The 23701-nt window shown below is 43.5% G+C and overlaps 1 protein-coding gene across 1 annotated transcript in view; it reads right to left on the bottom strand.

Moving 5' to 3' along the window:
- The window catches only part of RALB (RAS like proto-oncogene B), a 44229-nt gene that overhangs the window by 8677 nt on the left and 11851 nt on the right, over window positions 1-23701 (bottom strand). Inside the window, exons 2-3 of the mRNA XM_047872706.1 lie at window positions 10636-10801; window positions 3093-3301 (exon numbers count right to left, since the gene is read on the bottom strand). Of these exons, the coding sequence (XP_047728662.1) occupies window positions 3093-3301; window positions 10636-10749 (323 nt within the window). The 5' untranslated portion in view covers window positions 10750-10801. The remainder of the gene's footprint in view (window positions 1-3092; window positions 3302-10635; window positions 10802-23701) is intronic.

Raw genomic sequence — 23701 nt, 5'->3', positions numbered from 1 at the left:
AAATCAGTGTTTTTCATACGGAAGGTGGCAGTCTATTAGTGGATCGTGAAATCAGTTTAATGGGTCACAACCAGCAACGTTTTTTTCCCTCAGTGAAACAGAACACCATAGACCAGGGCAGAAACATCAGAGGGGATCTCAAGTATGACATGAAGTATGTTTTGTGAAACTTCTGTTTCGATTACATCTGTATGCGTATATGCACCTGCCCCCCCCCCCGACTCCCCGCACCTCTCCCCACCACAGTTTCCATTTAGATATAGTAAATGTTACAAGCAATGGAATGAGGTCAGTTAAGTTAGGCAGTAATCATGTTTTATTGTGTGTTTTTTCTACTACAAAGTTAAAAAAAAAAAAAAAGGAAAGGAAAGGAAAGAATCCAATATCTATGGAAAAGTACTTCAAAAACATCTCCTTAAAAAAAAAAATTAACTGTAACACCTTAAACTTTACCTCTCCTAAAGCTATCAGCTACCTAAATTACTAATCAATACCAAATATTAAAAAAATAAATATTTCATTTCCAGTATTTTGGTCCAGTGAAGACATTTCTACTTTCACATTCCAATATATTCCCAAAATAGACCACCTCAAAAGTGTATTTTGTGGGGATCTGTATTGATTTCTCTATGATATAGGGTAACGTTTCAGAATAATGAAAATTTAAAAAAATTTTTCCATTAGAGTCCATTTAAGTATCAGATATCAAATATTCTAAGAAAAACGAAAAAGAAGATAAGGAGATGCTTATAAATTGCCTCTAAGTAGCTTTGCTATAGCCTACATTTCAACAGGGGTCAAAGAACATGCTACATTTAGAAGTTACGTGATCAGCACAAATTATGACAAGAAAAACTGATAGCTCTCTGGCTCATTAGTCATGCAGAGGTTTGTAAAATGACCTCATTAATAAACATATTCATGCAAAAATAGAAGTACCGATTCTGGTCTCTTATAAAAAAAACCTAGCTTTTGAGCTTATTGAATATTGTCCAGGGCAAATTTCAAGGAAGATGGAGCATGTTAACATTTTGTTTTATGTTGGGACCTTTCCATAAATACAGAAATGCTATGTTTGAAATCTGTTAACAGGCATAAAGGAGTTTAACCACAAAGACTCAGATGCCCTACTTCCATTTTCCGTTTCTGATGCCGTGAGAAACCTGGACAGCCTCGTGACTGTTCTCTGAATGTCCGGAGCTCAAGTCAGAAGAGCTAACCTGCCCTCCCTTTTTCTTTTAGGTAGTCATCTGTCCTTTTTCTCCTAAGGACCTCTGTTCTCACATAATGACCGAAACCCACCTCCCAAGACGAGATGAGACTGCCCCAAATCCCTGAGAACACATGGCTCTGTGTGCGTGGTGCGGGGCGACAGGACGAGGTTGGCACTGTGTCTTCTCTGGACGTGATTCTCCCGCTGTCCTCCACGTCCTTTCTTGGCGAGTCATGGGGTAATGGGAAATCAAAAGGCTCGGACATTCAAGATAATAAGGAAGTGTGTGCATCCGTCCTGTTTTATCAAGGATGCACTCACAATTATGAATACATCGACGGTACCCACATAGAGAAAACCCTAGGCATGTCGGGAAAGTCTGAAAACTCACAGGACTTCTCCTAAGAGTCCTGGTCATTTAACTGATCGCCACCATGCACGTACTATAGTACCAGGGAATTTAGATGTGCCACCTTTGAAGACTTGACATTATGAAGCCCAGCAAGTGACGACCACTGTGTTTACCTGGGTTCACCCCTTGAGGGCCCCCTGGCTCACTGATGCTTCCTTCCAAATCTTGTGGGGGGAAATTTAGTTTCCTCATTTTCACCTTTGGCTGACCCCTTAACTTCTGCCCAGAACTTGCTAAAGAATGGAAAAAAAAAATTATGGATTTTCTTCCCTTTTTAGTTCCCTGTTAGACTCTAGATTTGCTTCTTAAAATCAAAAGTCATCTGGACAGATATGTTTATAAGGGGAGTAGATAAGAGAAACAAAACAAGCGTGTAGGGTAAAGAGAAAGACGCCATCCCCATCGGAATTCCTCTAAGAATTATGCCTAACAGCTCACAATTTCTTGGTAACAATGAACTTCAGGTATCTTTAACCACTGCACTTAAAATGAGTAACAGTGGTTCATATTCTACTCATGTGTAAGCACCATGTGCCCATGCTGTGAGAAGGCCTGGGGACACAGTGCGGTACAGGATGGCCGTGGCTCCTGCCCTTACACGTGTACAGCCCAAAGCATCATTTCGTTTCATCTCATCAAGTAACAAGTACACTTTCAGACAGAGAAACAGAATCTCCAATGCCAAGTAAACCTGCTCAGGGTCCCCAAACTGCTAGGTGGCAGGGCAAGGATTCAAACCCAGGTCTGCCCGATCCTAAAGCTGGGCTCTTTTCACTCACCTATGTTAAAAGTCCTACAGGTGCCGCAAACAGTCACTCTAACTGACATCTTTCACTCGCCTGACAATGTTTCATCAACCTCAAAACAGATCAAAATGATGACTTTTCCAGCAAAATTATAAAAAGGATAAAGATAGTTAACCCATCGATCACTGTCTCTTAGGATTTATATGAAAACAAAATTAGAAGTTCTTGAGTGTATGGAATGGCTTCGTCCTCTTAAGATTCCCTTTTTTTTCTTTAATGTTTATTTATTTTGAGAGAGAGCACGCATGTGCACACATGAGTGGGGGAGGGGCAGAGAGAAAGGGAGAGAGAGAATCCCAAGCAGGCTCCACGCTGTCAATGCAGAGCCCGACGCTGGGCATCTCACAAACCACGAGATCATGACCTGAGCTGACATCAAGAGTCCGACGCTTAATCAACTGAGCCACCTCTGAAGATTCTTAAGGTAATTTATATTCAAAAATTATAAAAATGGGGAAGCCCAAAGAGATGATAACAAATGGGGGGCTCTCGTGTGCCAAGATTCAAAAAGCCCCAGAAAATCCGTCAGCGGAATTCTTCTTAATAACAAGCCCAACCCTCTGTTATTATCCTCAGCCCCAGATTCCTGCCAAGCTGACCACATGAGAAAGACAGGCAGAAAGCCTGCTGGAGGCTGGAGGCTCTTTCGTTTCACACATACCTGAATTCGGCAGTTGCTGTAAATGATTCATGTTCTGTGATCGAGAACACGAGGAGAAAACCTTCCCCACTGCGAAAGTAGTTGTCTCGAATGGCTGCATAGTCCTCTTGTCCAGCCGTGTCCAGAATATCTATCTGGACTTCTTCTCCATCAAGAACCACTTTCTTTCTGTAACTGTCAGCTTTGGTAGGTTCATAGTCTTCTACAAACTGCGGGAATAAACAACATTATCAGTAATTAACAACATACTAAGGGAAAGAAAATTTGCCAAAGAAATAAATTTCAATATATGGGCACCTGGCCTATAATCAACTGAATATTTATTGAGTATTCATAATTATCACACTATGTTTAAGGCACTATAAAAAAATAACTCCTTCTTTAACACTTCTTTATTGCTCTCGGTTCTACTGCTTTTTATTTTGTTTTTATTTTTGTTTTCATGGTTTTAATATAATGTATTGTCAAATTGGCTCACATACACTATGTACAGTGTGCTCTTGGTTTTGGGGGTAGACAAGAGCCAATATTTCCACTTTTTAAATGAGGAGACCAAGCATAGGGCAGAAAGAACACTTGGTGATATTATTCACAGTATAAAATTATAATATAAACACTGGCAAGGGTGAGAAACAGAAGCTCTTACACACAATCAACAGAAGTATAAAACTCATCTGAAAAGTGATTTGGGGGTGCCTGGGTGGCACAGTCGGTTAAGCATCCGACTTCAGCCAGGTCACGATCTCACGGTCTGTGAGTTCGAGCCCCGCGTCAGGCTCTGGACTGATGGCTCAGAGCCTGGAGCCTGTTTCTGATTCTGTGTCTCCCTCTCTCTCTGCCCCTCCCCCGTTCATGCTCTGTCTCTCTCTGTCCCAAAAATAAATAAACGTTGAAAAGTGATTTGACAAGAGGGACTAAGGTGATTAAACAGCCAACATGATAAACTTCAAATGGGTCAAAAATTAAATACAAAAAATAAGCCCATCAAGTATCAGAAGAAAACATGGGTGAAATCCTTGTATTACCTTGAAGTAGGGAAGGCCTTTTTAACTATGACTCAAAATCCAGAAGCCATGTAAGAAAAAATTGATAAATTAGACTACATAAAAAACTTTTTAAACTTCTATATGGCACAACACACTATTTAAAAAAAGACAAATGACAAACAGGGAAAAAGTATTTGAACCCATATCACAAAGAGCTATATTTAAACAAGTTCCTAGAAACAGGGAGAAAAAAACATCAATAATCCAACGGGGAAAAGTGGCAACAGACATAAACAATTGACAGAAAAATACATACCTATGATGCTAATCATACAAAAAGATGTTCATCCTCACTAATATAGAGAATGGAAATTATTGACAACACAGAGATACCGTTTTTCACCTACCAGACCGGCAAAAAACCCAACGTCGGACAACATACTCTGGGGCAAAGGCCCTCTTGCACATGGCTGGTGGGAGTAGAGAATAGCATAGCCTTTACAGGGATGAACACGGCAACATCTAACAGCAGTGGAGAAGCGCTCATCTCCCAGCCACCCTGCTTCTAGGAACCTAATCTACAGCAACACACAAGGTGATCACTGTGGCACTGTGTGTAACAGCAAACGATCAATAACCACCCAAACGCCCAACAACAGGCACCCATCAACGGAATACTACGCAGCTATAAAAAAGAGGTACCGTTAAAATAGAATTGGTGCGGGTGGCGTGGGTGGCTCAGTTGGTTAAGCAGCCAACTTCGGCTCAGGTCACCATCTCACGGTTCGAGCCCTGTGTCAGGCTCTGTGCTGACAGCTCGGAGCCTGGAGCCTGCTTCAGATTCTGTGTCTCCCTCTCTTTCTGCCCCTCCCCTGTTTGTGCTCTGTCTCTCTCACTTTCAAAAATAAGTAATAAAACATTTTTTAAAAATTAAAAAAAAAAGAATTGGTGCTGGTTTAAGCAGATACCTAGATGCAAAAGAATGAAGTGGGACCCCTACTTCATATCACATACAAAAATTAACTCAAAATGGATCAAGATCAAATTGTAAAAACAAACTATAAACTCTAAGAAGTAAACAGGTGTAAATCTTTAGGACTTTGGATATGGCAATGCATTCTTAGATAGGACATCAAAAGCACAGGCAACAAAAGAAAAAGTAGATAAACTGAACTTCATCAAAATGTAAAACTTTCATGCTTCAAAGGACATCATCAAGAAAGTGAAAAGATAACCCATAAAATGAGAGAAAATATTTGTAAATCATATATCTAATAGGAGACTTATATTCAGAATACACAAAACACTCTTAAAGTTCAACAATAAAAAGACAAATAACCCAATTTAAAAATAGACAAAAGAGGGGCACCTGCGTGGCTCAGTCGGTTAAGAGGCCAACTTCAGCTCAAGTCATGATCTCGCCGTCTGTGGGTTTGAGCCCCACGTCAGGCTCTGTGCTGGCAGCTCGGAGCCTGGAGCCTGCTCTGGATTCTGTGTCTCCCTCTCTCTCTGTCCCTGCTTGCTCTCTGTCTCTCTCTTTCTCTCTCAAATAATAAAAATTTTGAAAAAGTTTAAAAAAAATAGATAAAAGACCTGAATGAACATTTCTCCAAAGAAGATACACAGGTGGCCAACAGGCACGTGAAACAAGGCGCAACATCGTCAGTCACTAGGGAACTGCCAGTCAGAACCACAGTGAGATATTGCTTCATACTCACTAGGATGTATAATCAAAAAGAGACAATAACAAGCATTGGCAAGGATACAGAGAAATCGGAACCCTCACACATTGCTTGTGGGGTTATAAGATGGTACAGCTGCTATGGAAAAAAGTTTTGCACTTCTCAAAAAGTTATACATAGAGTTACCATATGACCTGGCAAGTTTCATGCCTCCGTATATTTACGCAAGAGAATTTAAGACATAAGTCTACACGAAAATTTATGCGCATGTGTTCACAGCAACATTATTCAAAATAGCTAAAAAGTAGAAACAATCCAAAAGCCCCTCATTTGATGAACGGATAAACAAAACACAGCATATCCAGACAATGGAATATTATTCCGTGAAAAAACCTGATGCAGGTTACAACATGGATGAGCTTTCAAGACATTGAAAGAAAGCCTGATACGACGTGAAAGAAGCCTGATATAACGATCACGTAATGTGCGATTCCATTTATTTGAAATGTCCAGAACAGGTAAATCCATAAAAACAAAATGGTTGCCAAGAACCCGAAGTGGAAGCAGGGGAGGCAGAAATGAGGAAAGACTGCTGATATTAGGGTGTTTTCTTCTCTTTTGTGGAGGGAGAAAATTGTTCTAACATTATATAATAGTGATGGTTGCATGCCTGTGTGAATATGCTAAAAGAAATCATCGAATTGTACACTTCAAAAGGATGAATACCATGGTGTATGAATTATATCTTAAGAAACTAAATTTTTAAAAATTTAAAAATTGAATTGAGGGGCGCCTGGGTGGCTCAGTCGGTTAAGTGTCCAACTTTGGCTCAGGTAACAATCTCACAGTTCGTGGGTTCGAGCCCCACATCGGGCTCTCTGCTGTCAGCAGTGAGCCAGCTTCGGATCCTCTGTCTCCCTCTCTCTCTGCCCCTTCCCTGCTCATTCTCTCTCTCTTTCTCTCTCAAAAATAAATAAAACATTTAAAAAGAATTGAGATTATCAGTGTGAACTTAGTGGGCCCTTTGAAGAACACCCTTAAAAAAAGCCTTGTACTGATTTTAAGCCCCAAAATAAAAAAAACAAGATTTTTGGTATTAGGTTCTTACATTTGTACTAGCAGTTATCTTAAACTAGACAAAATGTGAAAATTGACCTGTTTCACAACAGTGTCCTATTAACTCCTTTCCAAAGAGACAAATCCATGCCCCCAAAACCCAAGCACCCAGTGCAAATCTCTAAATACCACCATGAAGCATCTCAAGTGCGTATTTCTGAACTTTCAAGGTTAAAAAGGTCCATAGACTCGCTGGACACGGGATGTGTGAATGTCCTCATAGCGACTGCATACCTCTGTGTCAGTGAAAAGTGTACAGATTATTAGAACATGGACTATAATCTTGATTTTCCACTTTTCCATTAGAAACAGAAAGTCCTGGAGTCTTGGTATCTGTTAAGACGATCCACACTCCTGGCCTTGGGGGGCGGTGTGTGAGTCAGTTTCAGATGCCTAAGACACACAGATTCCCCAGGGATCTATGTCTAAACTGCCTTAGCCAGCCGCCGACAGTCTGCCGTGGTTGCTGTCAAAGTCCCCGGTCACCAACCTCACATGGTCCGTAGCTTTAGAAGTCTTCAAGTATGTTAGGTCAAGGATAAAAAGATTAAGATCTCCCTCCAATTTTTCTCAAAGTCAGACCTTAGCCAAAAATAAAAACTTCTGGGACCACTGCCCCTTGCATAATCCAACCCTCATAGCAATTTCACCATATAAGCTCTTTTTTTTTTTTTTTTTTTTTTTTTTTTTTAACTTGAGGTAAAGCCCTGGACCAAGAATAAAGAATGCGGGATGTGGGTAGACTTTAGGTAACTGGCATCCCGGAGCACAGGACTGTTCCCTTTTCTGTGAAATCAGGCTTGACCAGGTGATCTCTCAGGCAGGAATCACCACACTTGGCCATACATCAGACTGCCGGGAGAGCTGCGCATAAAATGAGAGTCCCCATTTTCAACTCTAGAAATGTTGTTCAGAAGGTGATCGGCTAAGTTTGGGAATCGCTGCTAAGATCTCTAAGATCTCTTCAAGCTCCAAGACTATGATTCTGGAACTCTCCTGTCCAATATAGTAGCCACTAGCCACATTTGCTGGAACTCTAGTCACATGTGCAGACAGTACAGATACAGAACGTTTTCGTCGTGGCAGAAGGTCCTACTGGACAGCATTGCTTTAGAGATCAATTAAAGACTTCTCCAGATGTACATTAATCCATCTCTATTCTTTCCTTGCTCTCATTTTACCATTTCTTCAACAACTGCTGCTCTCCAGTCCTCAACTATGTTTGCCCATGAAAAAATAGACTAAGATCAAGCCTAGTTTTCCCTTGTTTCTCTGAAGGTACGAGGAAGAAGGGACAAAACTCTTCTGTGTGCATCTTCCCCACCCCCTGCCCCCACTTAACCATACGCACACATACAAACCTACATAATAAAAATGAAAATCCAGGTTCGACTCTCCTACTAGTTAGTCTCCCGCAGCGTCAGCAGCTGTGCTGTTGACAAGACTATTTGGGATGGATAATTCTTGGTTGTGAGGTCTCTCCTGTGCGCTGTAGGGTGTTTAGCACCATCGCTGGCCCCTACCCACTAGGTGCTAGTAGTAACTGCCCTCCAGTTGTGACACTCAAAAGTATCTCCAGACATTGGGGTGCCTGGGTGGCTCAATTGGTTGAGCGGCCAACTTCGGCTCAGGTCACGATCTCACGGTCCGTGAGTTCGAGCCCCGCGTCGGGCTCTGTGCTGACAGCTCAGAGCCTGGAGCCTGTTTCAGATTCTGTGTCTCCCTCTCTCTGCCCCTCCCCCGCTCATGCTCTGTCTCTCTCTGTCTCTCTCTGTCTCTCTCTCTGTCTTTCAAAAATAAATAAATATTTAAAAAATAAAAATAAAAAGACCAATACTGTGGCAAATATACCCTCAGGTGACCCTCAGTGAGTCATGCCCCTGGTATGATACTCTCCCTTTTAAATACAGAGGACTCTGTGATTGGCTTCTAACCAACAGAATGTGGGAAAGATCGTGAGATCACCCATGATTACGTTTCCTTATATAAGAATCTGTCTTAGCTACCAGAGACGCTCCTACTGGCCTTGAAGAAGCAAGGTTCCATGGAATGAACCACCTATGGAAAGGGCCTGGTGGCAAGGACCTGTGGGCCTCCACCCTCCGTCTGCATGAAACCCAACTCTGCCAGCACCCAGAGCTTGGAAGAGGACCTGAGCGTCAGCCAGGCTCACGGCCCCAGCCAACTCTGACTGCAGCCTTGTGGGACCCCGGGCAGAGCAGCCAGCTAAGCCACGCCAGACTCCCAAGCCCTGGAAGCTGTAGATAACAAACATGTGTTGTTTCAGGCTGCTAAATTTCTAGTAATTTGTTACATGGCAATAGAAAACCAATACAAATACCACTTATATCACAAAATCCAGCAAAATAACATACTTTTTATTAATTAACTGCCTGGCATAACTCTAGAATACCTTCTTAACTGGTTTGTTTGTTCACTGCATCCTCTTTGATTATCTCGTCATACGGGCCAACGATTGTGTAATATTTCCTATAGAGGATGAAAAACAATTTAGTCTTATCCTCTAGCATAATTGGTCCAAGTTTCTCTTTTATTGAAAGTTTAGAAGGATTTTCTTCAGCTTCACAATGACGTGACACTACTAGTAATAGAAGGTTTAGGACTATTGTCACATTTAAGAAACCTCTCTTAAACTTCCCTGGAAGAGACTATAAGATCTGGAAGAACTTTCCCAACCAGTTTCTAGCTCCACGTCTCGACCCTTGTTTCTCGAGAACTCCACAGCCCACACACTTCCAGAACCAGGTGCCACAGGACCACACTCACACCACGATAACCTCCTGGCCCTGCACCTCACATCACAGTGCCAGGTGAGTCAGCAGAGTGGGTGGTGGGAATATTCCGGGAAGCCATCCCTACAGCGAAATGGCTAGTAATAACTTAACCACATGCCCAAGTGACTCCAAACCACAAAGATAGATACCACTAATTCCCAGCTAAATATATCCTTAACCCAACTTCCCTCAGCTAGATCCCAAAAATGGCCATTGCCATTCCAACACCACCCAACAAAAGTTGGACAGAGGGCAAGTCTAGTGAAGATCAGATAATGATCTTCACCGACTGTGGTGACAGGTATCTTCCTTTTGGAAATCCTGGAAAGCACACACCCATGAGAACGTGACGTGAGCGCCGGTCAGAACACTCGGCCCACGGTACCAACCGACGGCCCGGGACATTTGTTGCCACGGGAATCAAAACGCTGTTGTCACATTGGACTCAGCACCAGTTCCATTATCCACACATTAAGTGGCATAAATGTGGGGCAAGGATGGTGTGAGCTTTACTTTGCTGCATGGCAGAACTAGAGAGAACCTGATGCCTATCACTTGAGAAAAGATTGTCTTATGACAGCTTAGCTCTCCCTTTCACTACCTCCTGAAAGTGACTGTCACAAAGCTAAATCTGACCTGTTCTTTACAACGGTATAAGAGTATAAGAGGCCCCTCCTCTTCCCTTGCTCCTGTCAGAAAGCAAGCTCAAAGGATAACACCGGAAGTCACGCAAAGCAGGGACCCCTCACATCCCCGCCAGAGTTGAAATTACTTACCAAAAATCAGCAGCCCAGATCTCATGCTCGTTAGACCCCCTATAAAGCTACTCGGAAACCATGTTAACACAGATTTGCCCCACGATCCTCCGTGCACGTGGGGCACTGAACACATGAACACAGCTGGAGGAGGGACACTATGACAGCAGACTCGATGAAGAAAGGCGTCTGCGCCCGACATGTCTTACCTCATCGTACATGAACTGAAGCGTCAGGGCCGACTTGCCAACCCCTCCACTGCCGACCATGATCACCTTGTGAAGGGCCAGGGAGCTCTGGCTCTTACTCTTGTTTGCGGCCATCCCGCTGGTTGTCTAAGGTCGCGACACACGACCAGAGGACCCGGTTGAAGAGCTGCCAAGGAACAAGACAAAGACTCAGAGGCAGTTTGATGTCTACCCAACTGAAAGAAAATGAAGTCCGTGTGCGCCAGGAAAGCCTAACCCAGACATTCCAACAGAGAAGCAAAGCTTCTAGGTGCCGGGCAGAGATGAAACGATCCCTCCAACAACCCCAGAGGTCATTTACCATAGCAGAGCCAGAGAGACAGTAAGACAGAGAGGGAAAAAATGGCACCCAGTGAGTGCCTGGATCGCTGGGGAGCGTGGGGAGGGCAACCGGACACTAAAAATCCTCAAAGGCGCTTCTCTGGAGTGGAGAGACCAGAGAGCTCTGAGTCCCGCCCTTCAGATCTCCCCCCAAGTCATCTGGTGCCACAGACAGCACTCAGGGACCTCAATTTCGCCCGCTTTATTCTCACCGCTCACTTCCCCTTGTGCCTCTGCCTCCCGATACACACACTCCCACAGCCCCCAACGCGGGCCACAGAGGTACTCTGGAAGGAGATCAGTAAATGCAGTTTTTTATAGTAAGTACCCCTTTGTGGCACACGATGGAGCTAAAAGAAAGAGAACGAAATTATTTCCTTCAAGTGTATTTAAAGTGGTGAACCAAAATGAGTTAAACTGGGGGCCCCTGGGTGGCTCAGCTGGTTGCATCCGGCTCTTGATTTCAGCTCAGGTCATGATCTCATGGTTCATGGGTTCGAGCCCTGCATCAGGCTCTGCGCTGACAGTGTGGAGCCCTGCTTGGGATTCTCTCTCCCTCTCTCTCTGCCCCTCCCCCACTCACACACACACACACGCACTCATACTCTCTCTTTCAAAATAAATACACTTTAAAAAAAATGTTTTGGGGCGCCTGGGTGGCTCAGTCGGTTAAGCGGCCAACTTCGGCTCAGGTCACGATCTTGCCGTTTGTGAGTTCGAGCCCCACATCAGGCTCTGTGCTGACAGCTCAGAGCCTGCAGCCTGCTTCGGATTCTGTGTCTCCTCTCTCTCTCTCTCTCTCTGTCCCTCCCCTGCTCATGCTCTGTCTCTCTCTGTCTCTCAATAAATAAACGTTAAAAAAAATTTTTTTTAATAAAAAAAAATAAATAAAAATAAATTTTTTTAATAAAATGAGTTAAGTTCCCCTATAATGACCATTGATCAAAATCAGTTTAACCTCCTCAGATGTGAGATAAAAAGAGGAGGGAATCCCAGGCACTGTGGGAAGATACAGTATTCCAAATATGTAAATTTAATAGTAAATGGAATTTACTTTAACTCCAGTACCAATTTTTATTTTAACCAATTCGTATGAGAAAGCCTAGTTCACATATGCCACAGAGTAAGGAAAGGAGGCAGGCTGGGGCATCTCCTGGGCCTGAGCCGGGGTCTGCCATTTGTGAGCTGGGAGACTTAGAACTATTTGAGTTCTCCAAGCCGCAAAACCCAACCACCACCTGCCTTGCAGGATTCTCCTGAGGATGAGAGACCTAAGCACAGTGCCAGGCACCCCCTAGGAACTTAATAAAGGTTGGTTTCCTTTCCAGCAGACTTGAACATCCTAACAGTTAAAAAAAAATATCTTTTTTAATGTTTTTATTTATTTTTGAATGAGAGAAAGACAGAGCATGAGTGGGGGAGGAGCAGAGAGAGAGGGGGAGACACAGAATCTGAAGCAGGTTCCAGGCTCTGAGCTGTCAGCCCACGCGGGGCTCGAACTCACGAACCGTGAGATCCCGACCTGAGCCGAAGTCGGACGCCCAACCGACTGAGCCACCCAGGCGCCGCATTAACATCCTAACATTTAAAAAATTTTTCCAGGGGCGCCTGGGTGGCTCAGTCAGTTAAGCGTCCGACTTCGGCTCAGGTCACGATCTCGCGGTCCGTGAGTTCGAGCCCCGCATCGGGCTCTGGGCTGATGGCTCAGAGCCTGGAGCCTGCTTCCGATTCTGTGTCTCCCTCTCTCTCTGCCCCTCCCCCGTTCATGCTCTGTCTCTCTCTGTCCCAAAAATAAATAAACGTTGAAAAAAAAAAAATTTCCAATTCCAATATGGCAGGCTCCTATTTCCAATACTGCTGACGAAGGAACTTGTCAACATCCCCACTAGAACAATAAATTAATACACACAGTACACACATAAATCATCCATTGGTTGATTTATAAATAAAACATTGGTTTAAATCAGTGGCTTCCATCCTTGGCTGCACAACGGAATCCCCTGGGGAGCCTTGAAACCATTCTGATGCAGCTCCTGGGGGCTCAGTCGGATGAGTGTCCGACTTCGGCTCAGGTCATGATCTGGCAGTTTGTGGGTTCAAGCCCCGCGTCGGGCTCTGTGCTGACAGCTCGGAGCCTGGAGCCTGCTTCAGATTCTGCGTCTCCCTCTCTCTCTGTCCCTCCCCGTCTTTCTGTCCCTCCCCCACTTGTTTTCTGTCTTTCTTTCTCAAAAATAAATAAACATCAAAAAAATTAAAAAAAAAAAAAACAACAAAACATCCTGATGCATGGGTCCCACCCCAGAGAGTCTGATGGAATTGGCCTGGCATGTAGCCTGGCATGGGGACTTCTAAAAGCTTCCCAGGTGATTATAGTGGACACCCAACGTTGAGAACTTCTCTTACATGTACAGCTAAGCTCAAAAGAAAGGAAGAAATCCCCAAGGTAGGGTGAAAAACATCAGGGCCCTGAGAGCTGCTGTTCCCACAGTCTTGACTAGCTGCTGTTCGCAGTAACTTAGGATTTAGCAAACACACAGGGCTGAGGGACCAGCTGCCCAGGCCAGGTGGGAGTCAGAACTGACACCTTTTCTCAACTGAGAACAGAGAAGCCAAGACGCTTAGAGGAACACACCTTCAGGTAAAGAATGTACTAGAAAAACATTTGTTGACCAACAGGGGACAATGACAAAGAAGCTTATCTGACTGAGCCCCAGCTGCATGGAAGTGTACCCAGAAAATCTGTGACCATGGCACTTCTCCAAAGCCAAGAAGTTAACATAAAAAGCAGTCCGAGTCTGGTCACAGTGCTGGAACACAAGGCAGAGTGACAAACAAAACGTCTCTGGGGACACAACATGCAGTAAGACAGATCAGGATACTCATAGCTAAAATCCACAGATAGGAGCCCACAGCTCCAACCTACGAAACACCTAAGAAAATCACCATACGTGGTAATTCACATCCATAACAAGTAGGGCTTTTCAGACAGCTATTATAAAAAGTATAATTTGTGGGGCGCCTGGGTGGCGCAGTCGGTTAAGCGTCCGACTTCAGCCAGGTCACGATCTCGCGGTCCGTGAGTTCGAGCCCCGCGTCGGGCTCTGGGCTGATGGCTCAGAGCCTGGAGCCTGTTTCCGATTCTGTGTCTCCCTCTCTCTCTGCCCCTCCCCCGTTCATGCTCTGTCTCTCTCTGTCCCAAAAATAAATAAACGTTGAAAAAAAAAAAATTTAAAAAAAAAAAAAAAAAGTATAATTTGAGCATTTTTAACAAAGGCAAAATCAAAATGCTAGAAAAACAACATTATCAAAAGACCAGGAGTTGAACAAGAACCGCTTTGAACGTCTAACATATTTTAAGTATTTAAAACAAAGAATAATAAAACCATAGGGAAGGAGGAAAAAAAACTATTGATTTTTTCTCCACCTATTTTTGGCTCATTGGTTGGAGCCCTGCAGATCTGACAAAACACAGAGTAACAAGAGAAAAACAAATGGAAGCTTATTACTGTGTACATCTCACAAACACACACAATTCAGTGATGAGTAACTCAAGGGGGTGGTCAGAACTTCAGCTTACATCGCATCTTAACAAAATAATAATAAATTTCGGAGAGGTGACAAGACGAACAAAACAAAAGAAAACAAATAAAGAAACAAACAAAAAACAAGACTTTGCACTTCTAGGGGCAACAAAGCGTGGGAAGACAAACACTATCTAAGGGGAGTTGATAGACGAGATGAGGGCTAGTGAGTAAGGTGTGCTAAGCAGGTTCCTCTGGTGCCCTCTCGGGGCTGGTAGGAGCCTAGAGCTGTCTCAGGTGATTCAGAATAGCCCTGTCCTTCCTGGTAGGGGTGCGGTGGGGAGGCAGAGAATTTTATTTTGGTCTGTTTTCAACTGTCTTCAGCTCGAAATAATCCTATGTCAAAGTGGCATATTTGGGGGTGGCACACTCCAAACCCTTTCAATGCTCAGTAGAAAATTTAGGAAATATCTAAACCATCTTTCAAAGAGAAAAAAAAATCACTTATGATTCCACCACCCAGAGATATTTGCTTATTAGCAGTAGATTTCCTGCCAGTATTCTAATCTATATAATCCTATATTTAAAACCTATTTAAGATCATAGTCATGTAGTTTGGCATGTTACCGCTCACGTATTATCTCCATCTGTCTTCTTAGAGCAGACTGAACATAATGAAATCCTTCCTTGATGATTTAAGGACCCTCAAGGCTGCTGCGAGTAGGATCGCATGTCTGCTTGTGCTGCCCCCGTCCCCCCCCCCGGACCGTTAGTTTATTGCCTACGCCAGGCCTTCTTTCCACCACTCCTTTTCTAATTATGTGCCTTTTAATAAGTGTTCTAAGCAATTAACTGGATAATTAAGCACATTTGACTTGTGACTAAAATAGAATAAATGGGGTAAGGCGTGGGCCTCCCCTAAAGGCTTCAGTTTAGCAAAGTGAAACCGCTTTTGGCCTAATTTCTGGTCCACCAGTGTTCCACAGAAAGCAAATCCTGGAGCATGAGGCTGGGACCTCCGGACCATCCATGTGTCTCACAATCGCTCCGAAGCAACCTTGCTTCTGTGAATTATTACAGTTGTAAGAAAATGGAGAAAGAGTTTTCCAGGTTGGAGTAGGCGAGGCTTTCAAACCCATGTAGACATCTATCTAATTCTGGGCTGCTATTTTCAAAACACAAAGTCAATCTCTCTAGAAGAAACCATAATAAATGAGCTGAAAACTACTCAATAGGTCCAAAGATATTTGCCAGAGTATCTGTGCTCAAAGCTCAAAAACTGAAATAACCGTGGTGGATATTTCCAATCCACACGACTGCGTTAGTCAACTTCACCCGATGAAGGGAAAGACAGGATACAGGCAGAAGGGCCAACCAAGTGCCCAGCACCAAACTGATCCTGGAAACTGCAAACTCCTGACCTCGGGGCTCTTGACATTGGGAATAAATAATATTTGTTTAAGCCACTGTTAGTCTACTAATTGTTGTTGTTTTTGTTTTCACTTCTACCAAAAGTGTTCCAGAAACAGAGTCATTGACTCAAGAAACTCCAAGTCTAGTGGTTCAGACAGATCACAGCGCAGGTAAAACAAATTCCATGGCAGAAGTGAGATGCGAGGGGTGCTCTGGGAACACTGAGGAGAGACATCTAAATCACCCTGGAAAGTCGGGGAAATTCTCCCAAAGGGAGTAACACAAGACCTGGGATTTATTTATTTTTTTTTAATTTTTTTTTCAACGTTTTTTATTTATTTTTGGGACAGAGAGAGACAGAGCATGAACGGGGGAGGGGCAGAGAGTGAGGGAGACACAGAATCGGAAACAGGCTCCAGGCTCTGAGCCATCAGCCCAGAGCCCGACGCGGGGCTCGAACTCACGGACCGCGAGATCGTGACCTGGCTGAAGTCGGACGCTTAACCGACTGCGCCACCCAGACGCCCCAAGACCTGGGATTTAAAGACACCAACTAGACAAAGAGAGGAAGAGAGATGCCAGGAAGAAAACAAATCAGCATGGCTTAGAAAGCGTGTGTTGAAGATTTAATGTTCGTGATTGATACGCGCAGCCAATAAATGTGTTCTAAAAAATAATACAAGTATCCTTTTTCCCAACAGTTCGTTATGAAAAGTTTGTTATGAAAAGTCAAAGGAACTGCAGGGTGAGTCCACATACCCACCACCCAGATTCTCCAGTTTGCGTTTTGCCCCACGTGCTTTACCACAAACCCCGTCAACTGGCGTCTCTCTCCCTACCCGTCAATCCGTCTTATTCCTTGCATTTCCATGTAAGCTATAGACATCAGGACACTTCACCCCTGACTTCAGTGTAGACACCCATTTTTTTTACAAAGCAATCATATCCACCCCCACCTCTCGCCCCACTGTTGCCTTCACTGATAATTTCAGAACTCTCTCCAAGCGGTTTGCAATCCTCCTAAATCACTTCAATGAACTCATGGGTTCATAGCCAATACATGAAGCTACAACATTGATCTTCCAAGAGGGGAATTTGGGTCCATAACACCACGTCCTGGCATGTCTCTCCCTTTGGGCCAGAAGTCTCTTACAGGGCACTTGAGAAACACACCAATGAACACCCTTCACTACGTCTCTACCTAGTAACAGAAAAGTTCTGCGGTTAGTAGATCCATTTTTGTGCAAAAAAACCTTTTAAGTGCTACTTTGTGCCAAGCTGCGGGCCTCTGCCCTTAGGAAACTTAATCTCTAAGGAAAGACACACAACTAAAGTATGTTAATATAATTTCCCACATGCGGTGATGAAGATGGTGCAAAGTATAATGGAAAGCACAATGAACTCTGGAAAAAAAGAATCAGGAAAAGGTTCAAAACTGAGTAAGAGTTCACTCAACAGATGGGGTGATTGAGGGGCGCTTTCCAAGCATAACTCAGAGCACAAGCAAAGGAACAAAGGCATCACACATCACAGTTAGTACCAGGTACCACATAATATTGAAGCATAAGGTATTGGAGTGGGGAAGTGACAGGGTGAGGAGTCTCCAAAGACACCCATGTTCACCTACAAATGGACCTAAGATGCTATCTTAAGAAACATACCCTGGAGAAAATGGGAAACCATTGTGGGGTGTGGCCTCCAGCCCAAGTTAGCATGTAAGGCACTGAATCTGTAAGAATAAACACACATTCCCTGGGGCGCCTTGGGTGGCTCAGTCGGTTAAGCATCCGACTTCGGCTCAGGTCGTGATCTCACGGTTCATAAGTTCGAGCCCCACATTGGGCTCTGTGCTGACTGCTTAGAGCCTGGAACCTGCTTCGGATTCTGTGTCTCCCTTTCTCTTTGCCCCTCCCCAACTTGTGCTCTCTCTCTCTCAAAAACAAACAAATATAAAAAAAAAAATTAAACACACACACACACATTCCCATACAGAAAAACAAGACATGCCAAACTAAAAAAAGCATCATTCATATGGTTTGGCAGGCAGGCAAGGGTTAGGGAGTGCTTTTTCTATGTCATATTCTGTGATACATTAATTTGAGATAGGGCCCTCTACCACTCAGCATTAATTCAAGACCAGAACACATTCACCTGAGAAGTGAAGTTTTTAAAGCAGATCACAATATATAAATCACGCAAATGTGTGTTAGGAGGTAAAGAGCAGTTTCTAGACTAATATTCTGGGCTAATATAATCATTAGTCTTTTATTAAACTGAGGCTAGGAGAAAATAAGTTGGTAGATAGAGTAAAATGCCCCCTTGTCTGTATCACGGGAATGTAAAAAAAAAAATCAAATGACAATTTGAAAATGCAGAGGAACACTTACTCAGTCCTCCTCATAAAATTCAAGTGTCCTAGGTAGCACACGTCCACAAAAGCACATGGGAAACTCTCAAATACTATCCACATGCAAAGAATTGCACTTAGCACTTTTTTAGTATAACTTTAAAGTAACCTAGATACTACTAATAGGCCATAATCATAATACCTGAGTCTCCCAAAATATTATCCATGTTTTTAATCCTCTCTATAACAATCAAAAAAGGAGGACAATCGTAAATCTGGGACAATTTAAGCACCAAAATAATTAAGGGCACTAATGAAAACAGACCATTGAAAAATTAGGAATTCGTGAATCCATACCTATAATAAATATTAAATAAACAACGGAAGAGGGAGGACTCTTGCTTCCAGGAGAACGCCAAAGGCAGACTGACACATATAGAGGGTGCACCTGGGTTGGAAAATCAACATTTATATGGAAACAACTTCATATGAAAGTTCATATACATTCAAACAATTCATATGGAAAATCAACTATCATAGTAAAGATTGGTTCAGGCAAGAATCATTAATAGATGCTAAATCTACAGGGGAGATCTGGATGAGGAACACAGTATTTGCATGGTCTTACAGTGCCTCCGTACATTACTTATGAATCAGAATCTGCATTTTAACAAGCAGAGCCCTATTACGTGTCAAGGCAAATCCATACCACTTCCTGTTACAATCCAGATTAGAAACAATCTGATCTAAATTAGGGTCATGAAGAACTCGCCCCCAAAAGACACTGCTTTCAAATATGAAGTAACACAGGAAACAGATGGACTGCAGGGATTGTGAATGCTGAATCATGAAAAAGGAAAACGCCATGACACGGTCTACCCAGTAGATGCCATTTCCATTGGTGTTGAAATCGACATGGAATCTTCTTATTTCTTAGCATCTAACGCCAAATTAGTAAATAGCTGTACCCAATAAAATGAGGGGCTGTACACACGAGTATGCCAGTGTGTGTTGATAGCACCTCCCTTCCTGCCCTGAGTCCCCCGATCATACTAGTGTCTTCTGATCTGTCATTCTTCAAATTCAAGCACAATAATTTCCGTACATTCACCCTGCACTTTTAAAGTCTTCAGGGGGCGCCTGGGTGGCTTGGTCGGTTAAGCGTCCGACTTCGGCTCAGGTCATGATCTCACGGTCCGTGAGTTCGAGCCCCGTGTCGGGCTCTGCGCTGACGGCTCAGAGCCTGGAGCCTATTTCAGATTCTGTGTCTCCCTCTCTCTCTGCTCCTCCCCTGTTCATGCTCTGTCTCTCTCTGTCTCAAAAATAAATAAACGTTAAAAATAAATAAATAAATAAATAAATAAAGTCTTCAGAAATAGGGGAGCCCTAAGTAAATGAGAAACAAAGTTCTTAAAAGACTGTCTGTCTTGGGAATTCATAGAATTTTACCAGATAGGACAAAATGATAAAGATTTAAAATGACGTGCTAACTTCAAATAACGAAACACATGGAAAGAAACAAAAAAAGCGATTTTGATTTGAAAATGCATTCTTGGATTTTCACGGTTCATAACAAAACAGAAACTTTAGAAACCAGGATAAGTTTTTTTGTATATACTTTACCAGATTCTATCAATACCTAAATTTTTATTTTTACTAAATCAGGTTTGTAAGATTGGGAGTACGTTTGTAGCAACCCTTTGCAATCCTAGCTTGAATCATCCATTAAAAACAAACAGATTAGCCACGATACATCATAAATTCCAAGTGAGATGCTTAGCTTTGACGGGCACCTTCACAGGACTGAATTATCACGAGAGCCTCTATGAAGTCATCCAGCACTCCTCCAAAATAAAAAAGCAGAGGACCACTTAAAGTGTTAAGCGTGTTAAGAATAACAGGCCCTCTGGACAAAAGCACATTGGTAAAAAGGAGTTTAAAAAAAATTCACTAAATAACATACAACTTTTTCCAAATACATCACTTCAGGTACTGTCAGACTAGCACCCTTTTTCTAGAAATTGCTCCCCTCTGCCATCTGCATGGTTATTACAGGACAAGGGGTGAGGGAGATAAGGCATGTCAGCTCAGTATGTGGCCCTATCCCCTGGGAGAAACTGACTGATCCCAAGGAGGGCACCTGACCCAGGCCAGGGTCTGGGTACAAAACCAAGCAGCTGGGTCCAGGATGGCTACAGCTGGGGCAGGGAGCACCCGGGGCAGAAGTAAGAAGAGTAGCAGCCCTGTGGTCCTTTAGACAGTGTGTTGCCCTTCCAAAGAGAAGTGCCTGCCGGTTGCCGGAATTTAGGGATGTCAGACTTCTGCTTCTTTAAGAGATGTCGGACATTTGGAATTTTATGTGAAACTCCCTTTTTCAATGTTAACAATTAAATCACTTTTGAAAAGCACTGTGAGCAGACAAAGCATGTCTGCAGGCCACTCACTTTTGCAAATTGGCAGCTATGTTTTTTGCCAAGTAGTGAAAGCAGCAAGAGAGACGGAGCCTGAACACGGAGAGGAAACACTGGGACAGTCCCGGCAGCATTCGGGGGGTTGGTTCCCGCTGCTCCTGAGTCCCAGCCGCATCCTCGACCCCTTCCTTGGCTTGGTTTTCCGTTTGTCCGCTGAGTCAGTGACACACACTGGTGTCCACCCAATAAATCCCCCTTCGTGGTGTGAGCTCGTGTACCTTACGTTTCTATCACTTCCAACCAAGTGAGTCCCAACTGACTGTACATAATGGCTTCGAAAGTACACATACAATTCAAGTCCAAGGAATCAGATCCAGGCAGGGCCAGGGGGAAAATATAATGACACAAAAATACTTCATTCTGAATGAATAAGGCATGAGCACTACATATAGCAACTCCAGCTGAAGGTGTTTCCAGGGAATTCAAATATTCTGTCCCTTATATGATTAGGACTCTTGCCCACAGTGAAGGAAACTCCAACTGAAAATAGTTTAAGCAAAACAATTATTTATCAGCTCACCTAATGGCGTGTCCAGGAGCAAAGCTTGCTTCAGGGGCTCAGATGATGTCTCCAGAACCCACTTTCTCCCCACAGCCCCCCCGCCATCCCTAAGCTCCACCTCTCCAACCTCACGGCCTACTACTCTCCCCTCTGTACCCTCCCAACCCTGAGCCTTTCCACACTCATCACTCACAGACCCAACTCCTTCTAGAACTTTCCATTTAAAGGTCACTTCTTCAGAGAGTGAAGGACCTCCACACTTCAAGTAGACCCTCTCTCAGTCTCCATGTCAGCCTCTTGGCTCCCTTCACTGCACTGATCACAACTGGTAATTCCTTTCTTTTTCTCCTTCCATGCTTTTTGCTTATTTCTTCCGCTACTCTTAAGGCTCCATGAGGCCAGGCGCCAGGCCTGCCCTTTTCCCTCTTATACCCTTGTATGACAGGAATATTTCCGTTCTCATCAACCTGAAGAACATAACGTTTACCCAAACTATGGTCATCATAAAATCTAGAATACAGGGTAAACTTAGCAGTTGGATTCATCTGGGGCACCTGGGTGGCTCAGTCGGTTGAGTGTCTGACTTCAGCTCAGGTCATGATCTCACAGCTCGTGAGTTCGAGCCCCACGTCGGGCTCCGTGCTGACAGCTCGGAGCCTGGAGCCTGCTTCGGATTCTGTGTCTCCCTCTCTCTGCCCCTCCCCCACATGCACTCTGTCTCTCTCTGCCTCTCAGAAATAAAGAAAACTAATAAAAATGTTTAAACAGGTGGATTCATCCAAATCTTACTTCCATTACTTACTGTCAAAAGCCTAAACAATTTAAGCCATTACTTCCTAATTTCAAAAGCAAAATTTGGCAAATAGGTAACATTAATTTCTACTTTTTAGGCTTTGCGAATTTGTCACTAAAGACTTTGACTCTCTTAAGGTTGGCATTTAAGTGTTTATTTGAACTTACTATGGGGTTGTCATTATTGGTTATATGGCCCAGGCCCTTAAAACAGAGATTGCCAGATCATCAAGCAAACATGTTTCAGAGTAAATAAAAACCTGTAGCTTTAGGGTCTGGTGTTTCAATACAAAAGGCAAACTCCCTACACTTACACCAGAGACACCCTTTACAAATTAGAACAACCTAGTACTCCTAAGAGTCTCATCATTTCACCCGCTGATTTGAATAAGGAATCCTGAGAGGATTTATGATCATTTGATTGTTATTCAATTGGCAGCGATTTTTCGGACGGACCATCTCTCCTATGGCTTTGCACTCTCAGAAAGAGCCACAGGCCCTTGCCGGGGCGGGCGGAACGTGAATGGCTAAGCGACCCGAATAACCTGGACGTGGCTCGCAGCACCTCAGCTCCAGGTACGGCAGGCCACCTAGCGAAGGATCTGTATGGGTCAGCTAACAATCTCTCCACAGACACCAAGTCACTTGAGCTGCTGTTCAACTGCTACATCTTTCTATGAAAGGAAGATACTCAGTCTTAACTTCTCTGTTTGGCAAGTTTGGATTTTCTTATCGCTCTTCACTGAACACGGCACTCCAGGAGCGACAGTCCTGGCAAGAAACAACTGAAGTCCCCACGGTTCTCAGAGGACAGTCTTTCTGTGCCCTCAGCCTCACCTGCACATACTAACTTAAAGAAGGAAACTCCTTTTTCCCTTCCCTTGAACAACTGCTATTGTCATTAGCACTGGGGGAGAGAATATTTTTGTGCTGTCATTCATGTATGACTCAGTTTCCAGGTCCAAAAAAGCAAGGAAGTTGAATTAAATGATCTGAGTTCCTTTCCAGTCTTTGCTGGTTTTTTTTTTTTTTTTTTTTTTTTTTTTTCCCTGAAACTAAATCTGCAAAACAACTTAAGGTACTGCTCCTAAGTGCCTAAGGAAATTTGTTTTAGGTATGTCTGCTCCCTGATGAATATCTCTTTATATGTTCTCCCGCCAACAAAACAAAAGAAGACAAAACAAACCCCATAACTAAATTAACAAAACAAGCGAAAGTCACTTAAACAAAAACCAGAAAGCTCCGAAGTCACTCATCATAAATATTCTGTTTCCAGGCTGTACCCTTACGTACATGTTATTCTTTCTGCCAGGATTGCACTTCTTCCTGATGGAGGATCGCCTATAATTTAGCACTCAGCCTAAATATTTCCTCTACCACCTTCTTAGGTCTCCCCCAGCAGAGCTGACCCTCCCTGAGTAGGTTCCCCTGCCTGTCAATACACTACTGTTGCACTGAAATAAACCAGTAATTTATTCTTAGATGATGTTTGTCTCTCCCACCACATTGAGAGGTGCCCATTCACCTTTGTGTGCCCAGTGTGCCTGGCACTTAGGAGACGCTCAGGAGTTGGCAGATAAAAGAAAAACAAGTTCTCCATTGGGGCGGAGAGGTCTGGTCTCAAGAGGATAAGTGGTAACTGGTGAACTTTGAAAGGTTA

This window comes from Prionailurus viverrinus, chromosome C1 (assembly GCF_022837055.1).
Source record: "Prionailurus viverrinus isolate Anna chromosome C1, UM_Priviv_1.0, whole genome shotgun sequence".
Classification (NCBI taxonomy): domain Eukaryota; kingdom Metazoa; phylum Chordata; class Mammalia; order Carnivora; family Felidae; genus Prionailurus; species Prionailurus viverrinus.
The sequence above is the reverse complement of the archived record's forward strand: the minus strand, read 5'-3'. Positions and strand labels throughout refer to the sequence as shown.